We start from the raw sequence: 6,369 nt of genomic DNA, 5'->3' as shown, positions 1-6,369 counted from the left end.
ATTTGTATTGTTTTAATATGCTGTAAGCCGCCCTGAGTCCTGTTGGGAGAAGGGCGGCATATAAGTTTAATAAATGAAATGAATCACTTTGAAAGAGCTATTTAACAGTCAAAAGTTTCAATATCAAGTTGATTACTTCTTTCTTTGTAGAAAATTTGTCAAAGACATTTGCCATATCAAAATACATAAAGTGCATGACTCCTTTGAGAATACTGTATATAGAATGCATTATGTTGTGAAAGTAAGTTTGATATTTTAAGCGTGAATCTTTATCTTTGATTTAGAGTTTGGATCAATGCAATAAATTATTACAAACTGTAATTGGAAATCAGTAAAGATGCTGGTGAAACTCTGATTGCAGTAAACTTAGAATACAGAACATGTCTGAGCAAGGGGTTGGACTAGATGACCCTCCAAGGCCCCTTCCAACTTTATATTATTATTATTATTATTATTATTATTATTATTATTATTATTATTATTATTATTATTGTTGTTGTTGTTGTTGTTGTTGTTGTTGTTGTTGTTGTTGTTGTTGTTGTTGTTGTTGTTTGATGTCACTCCACTCTACAGATAGAGGTGAAGAAGATATCAGTTTCTCACTAGGTCAGTTCTATACAGTTAAATGTATATACTTTTAAAGTAGTAGATCATAGAATTAGCTTCTTGACTTTAGGATAATATGAATACAAAATGAAGGGAGAATCAGCTAGGCTTAATATTCTACCATTTCATAGTTAATTTCTGTTCTTTTCCATTTTTATTCATATTTGAAATAAAGTTTCTATGTAAAATCTAGCAGAAAAGGCCATTCAGTTCATTACATTATATCTCCACATATTTATTTTCAGATATGGACAACTGTTTCAAGTGCCCAGAAGATCAATTTCCAAATAAGAGCAAAAACCACTGTATTGTCAAGATGTTACATTTTCTCTCTTTCCTGCATCCTTTGGGGATTAGTTTAACATTTTTGGTGCTCTTTTTTCTTCTGCTCACAATTCTGATACTAGGAATATTTATCAAGAACCAAAACACTCCCATTGTCAAAGCCAACAACAGGGACCTCACCTACTGTCTGCTCATCTCCTTATTGCTTTGTTTTCTCTGCTCCTTATTATTTATTGGCCAGCCACAAAGAGTGACTTGTTATTTACGACAAATTACTTTTGGTATCACCTTCACAGTGGCTGTTTCTTGTATATTAGCAAAAACAATAACTGTAGTTGTAGCTTTTATGGCCACCAAGCCAGGATCTAGGATGAGGAAATGGGTTGGGAGAAGATTGACCACTCTCATCCTATTTGGTTGCTCCTTCATTCAGACTAGTATTTGTGTTGTATGGCTATGTGCAGCTCCTCCTTTCCCAGAGTTTGATATGTATTCCCTCCCTGGAGCAATTCTAGTGCAATGCAATGAAGGATCACTTGATATGTTTTATTATGTCCTGGGCTACTTGGGATTTTTGGCTATTGTCAGCTTCACTGTGGCTTTCCTAGCTAGGAAGTTGCCAGATAGTTTCAATGAAACCAAGTTCATCACTTTCAGCATGCTGGTCTTCTGCAGTGTTTGGCTGTCCTTCATTCCTTCATATCAGGGCACTAATGGAGAATATATGGTGGCTGTGGAGATCTTCTCTATCTTAGCATCTGGTACTGGATTATTAAGCTGTATCTTTTTCCCTAAGTGTTACATCATTATCCTAAAACCTGAACTGAACATCAAGGAACAGTTGATAAAGAGAAACATTTAAACAGAAATTTCAATTTATAATAATCTAGAATAATATTAAATTATTCAAATATTTCATTACAGAAGCCACTACCTTTTTAAAGTATTTCTAATAACATAATCCTTAGCTGAGTTCTGGGAAGGATAGTATAATTTGAAATTACGGTAAGAATGTCTTGGTGAACTTTTGAAGTAATACAGATAGTCCCTGAGGTACAAGCCTATTAGAGCGTGCCTATTAGGCTCATAATTGTCAAATGAATCAGACTCAATATTAGAACATTTTAAAATCGAACTCATTAATTGAATCAAATGGGTTGTTAAATGAACGAAGATTTGACTTACTATTTCTTCCTTTCTTCTTCTTATTGGTTTTTTAATTTTTACATCAGAGTGCTCAGGAAAACACCGTGGTGAAGGGGAAATCAATCATCCAAAAACAAAGTCATACATATATAACTTAATTAAAGATTTCCCTCTCTATTTCCCTCACATGATATAACGAATTTAGTTTAATCTATTTCTTCATAAAATTCAATCAGTCCAAATGATCATCATCCTGCTTTAAGCTTCACTAATTTCGATTAACATATTCAAATTCATCTTAAGCAAATATATTAATAAGACTTCGGGTATCCCTTCTACAACATACATAGTATTCCAACAATAACATTCTAGTATTTTCACATATATTCAATTTCTTAATTTAATAGATCATTGGTTAATACCCTTTCTTCTCTTATCGTAAATCTCTCTAGTTCTTCTTCTATTACAAAGCAATTTTCTATATAAACAGAATAAAAAATAAAGAAACATTTCAGCTCATTAAATAAAATTTAAATCTCAATCAAAATAGTTATCATGTCTAAGACAAACATATCATTACACAAATTATCATCTTACTAATTTCACATACTCAGTTAATTGTCAAATCAGTCCAGATCTCTAAAGCCTTTTTGACCCAGTAAGTGAGAGTTTAAATCACATTTTTAAATCTAACTCTGGCTTTTTTTCTGTGCCAAGCTGGTGTCCATGATGCTGCATCTATATGATCAAATCTCCATATTTGAGTACTGGTATTTATCAACAAATCGTTCTGGTCAAAGTTCTCCTCCCCATCTTCCAATATCATATAGGTAATATAGTCAATTTTGTTCCATATTATGATTACAGCTTGATTATCCAAGTTGTCATAACTTTCAATAGATCGCATCTGGAAGTCAGTTCCTATTGGTTTTAAAAGTAAGAGTGTTTCAGTTGAAGTCATTCTTTGATCTTCAGAGATCTCCATAGTTTGTACATAAACTTGTGAGATATCCTCTTCTGTAGTAATTAGTTGACTTGTAGAGTGATCAATTAAAGTCTCAGGGGATTTTGGGTCCAAAGTTTTTCTAAAATTCAATTGGTCAGTAGGTTCTTTTTCAATCTCATTAAATTGTGTACACTGTTGCATATAGGCTTCTTCTTGGCCTATAGGTTGATCATTTAAAATTTGAGGCTTAGCTTGTAGTTCTGCAAAATGATCTTTAATTTTTCTCCATGATTTCATATGCTCTGTAGCTTCCAATATTTTTTCTAGTATAAGCTCATAATCAAACTGTGGGTAAGATTCTTCCATTTCCATAGTAAAATAGTCTTTTAGTCTTTTAGTGAAACCTATATTTATTAAAAACCAATAAACGTCCGCCTTCACAGTTTCTAGATCACAAAGTCAACCCACAGCTATTTCCAAGCCTTTATCTTCTTTTATTATTATTTGAAGATCAAATCCATCTTCAAATACCTAAAAACATTACAATTGCAGTAACACTTTTCGCCACAAGATGTCCTCAGTGAGCTTTGAAACTTTTTTCTTTCCAAGTTAAAAGCTTTTACCTCATTTTGAGAGGGAGGAAGAAAGAGGCAGGAAGAAGCAAGTATCTCCGATACAGTAAGTAGAATAATGCTCTATAATACAAGTTTTTCCAGGGGTCCAAAGTATCCAAAAAATTAAAAGTCCAATAAATGGTGTTCTATAGTTTTATTCAAAGTATTTTTTTCCCAAATAGACGAATGCCGCTTTCTTAGGGCAGGGAAGTCATCCAAAGGCTCTTTGCAGAAAAAATAGTTGGGGGTAAGAAGGGAAAAACAAGTCTCACCCAGATTTCTCTGCAGTGGTTTCTTCACACTTAGCTGTAATTTTGACTTCAGCTGGTGCAGCTAGATGATCGGCCATCTTGCAGGATGATCTTTGCTCCATCGGCCCTAAGGAGTCAGCTGGAGCCACGGGAGAAGCTGCTGCCTTCCCACAGTCACCAGCAAGCCTCCTCCTTGGTGGTTGCCCCTCCAGGGCGACTTTCAACCCCCTTCGGGGTCTACCGGCGAAGGAAAATCAGCTGGCGAAGAGACAAGTCTTTTCACGCAACTGCAGTCGCCGCAAACTGGAACCGGAAGTTGACTTACTATTTCCTACAATGGCTGCCTGAACTGAGAGACTTTTCCCACCACTGCTGCAGGCTGTTTCCAGCCGCCAAACAACTGTTTCCGGTTTCAGTAACTACAATACTGTAAATTGCCTCCCAAGCAGGCAGCAGACTTTTTTTTAAAGCATTTGTTGCTAGGCAGCTCAAGCTTCTTCAGAGGGGGGTGGAGAACTCTATGATTGCAGCTGCCATTAAAGTAATTAGCTTTAGCGTCTCCAGGTAGGCATGCAGAGGGAGATGGGGGTGGAGTTTACAGAACTGTTGGTTTACAACAATAACTGAGATGGAAGAGACCTTGAGGTCATCTAGTCTAACCCACTGCTCTCACAAAAGAGTACAGTACTGTACTGTATTTCTGATAAAATGTCTATCCAGTCTCTTCTTAAAAGCCTCCATTGAGGGAACACCCACAACTTCTGAAGGCAATTTAAATTTAAAACCTTTGAACACACACACACACACACACACACACTGCTCCTGATCAGCACAAGCCTCTCCAGGCAGAATCTCTGGTGGGTTTGAACTAGGGAGAGGAGGCAGCAGCAACTACATGCTATAAGTTTCAGGCAAATGCAAACAAACAATCTTGCTAAGTACTGTACTTACAAACACAATAAAAAGCAGAGCAGTTCCCAAACTTATTAAAAACAAAACAGTACAGTACTATAGAGTAACAAAAAAGAATATTTTAAAATACTTAGAAATTTTAGTAATTCTAGCTCTCTACAGTAGTCCTCAAGCCCAGCAAGCAGCAGATCTTCCATGCAGCTTCAGGAAAACAAAAACAAATGGTTGGTGCTGGCTGCAAAAATCACCAGATCTTGTTTGGCCATGTGACCAGGCACAAAAACAAACAAACAAACAAAACACCACTTCCAGCTTCTCGTAGGTCCAAACAGGCCCAGACAAGTCACAGAGTTAAAATGGCCACTGCAGCAGCTGAGACTGAATCCAAGTCATATGGCTACAGAGGCCTGTTTTTGATTGCAATTTTGAATTTCTAATGTAAGTACCCTTTCTGAATAATCTCATTTTTGTGAAATCTCACTAAATAAACAGTCGTATCTGGGGGATTACCTGTAACTAAAGCTTTTACTTTCACTTTCACCCAGTGGTTTCATGCAGATGTTAAAAGAAGCGGAGAAAGTACTGAGCCCTGCTGTACCCCACAAAAAGAGACCATGAGTTGGACTTCTTGCTTCTATCAATACTGATTGGGAGTGACTTAGAAGAAGAAGTGAACTAGAATAAAGTTTGCCACCCATCCTAAACTCCCTATGACAGTTTAAATATACCATGGTCTATGGTATCAAGCTGCCAAGAAGTCAAGAAGACAAAGATGAATGCATCATCTCCATCCCAATTTCCCCAGAGGTCATCCATGAGAGCAAAAAATGCTGTTTTTGCTCCATACCCTGGCCTGAAAAATGATTGAAAAGGATCCAGATAATTTGTTTCCTCCATGAACCTCTGGAGTTACAATGCCACTGTCTTCTCAGCCAACTTTCTTAAAATGGTGGTGGCATTTACATTATGAAGGATCTTGTTAACTTCCTTAAATTTAGCAGAATCAAACCAATCCTATGCTGATGATGTCACTTATGACCTATGCTGATATCACTTTGGTGGCTGGACGTATAGAGCAATTAGAGCACTGAAGGTGAGAGAGTGCAAATTAGTCTGTTGGAAAATATTAAAAAGCAGGCATAGTCAATCTAATCTACAGAAATAGAGCACAACAATGATAAAAACTGTCTTGAATGCATTTGGGTCAATATAAAAGGGGGAAAAATGACATTGCCATAGGTGTATACTACAGGCCACCCAACGAAACAGAGGAAATAGATGAACTTTTTGCTAGTCAGCTAACTAAGGTATGTAGGAAGCACATCACAATAGTAATGGGGGACTTTAACTACCCTGACATCAACTGGGACACAAACCCTGCACCAAGTGGAAGATCAAACGGGTTCCTGACAAACCTAGCAGACAACTTTGTCTCCCAAAAAGTAGAGAAGGGAACTAGGGGATTAGCTATTTTGGATCTAATTCTCACTAACAGAGATGAAATGATAGAAGGTGTTGAAGCCATAGGAACCCTGGGAGGAAGTGATCATGCAATATTAGAATTCAACATTATGGAAGCACAAGCAATAGAACACAGTCAAACTAGAGT

The 6,369-nt window shown here is 36.6% G+C and overlaps 1 protein-coding gene across 1 annotated transcript in view; it reads left to right on the top strand.

Annotated features, from left to right (window-relative positions):
- LOC107293363 (vomeronasal type-2 receptor 26-like) overlaps positions 1-1,753 on the top strand; it is a 15,840-nt gene extending 14,087 nt beyond the window's left edge. Inside the window, exon 6 of the mRNA XM_015822511.1 lies at positions 852-1,753. Within this exon, the coding sequence (XP_015677997.1) occupies positions 852-1,753 (902 nt within the window). The remainder of the gene's footprint in view (positions 1-851) is intronic.
- The last annotated feature ends 4,616 nt before the right edge of the window (positions 1,754-6,369 follow it).

The sequence above is a fragment of the Protobothrops mucrosquamatus genome, unplaced genomic scaffold (genome assembly GCF_001527695.2).
Source record: "Protobothrops mucrosquamatus isolate PMUCROS unplaced genomic scaffold, P.Mucros_1.0 scaffold1595, whole genome shotgun sequence".
Classification (NCBI taxonomy): Eukaryota; Metazoa; Chordata; class Lepidosauria; order Squamata; family Viperidae; genus Protobothrops; species Protobothrops mucrosquamatus.
The sequence above is the reverse complement of the archived record's forward strand: the minus strand, read 5'-3'. Positions and strand labels throughout refer to the sequence as shown.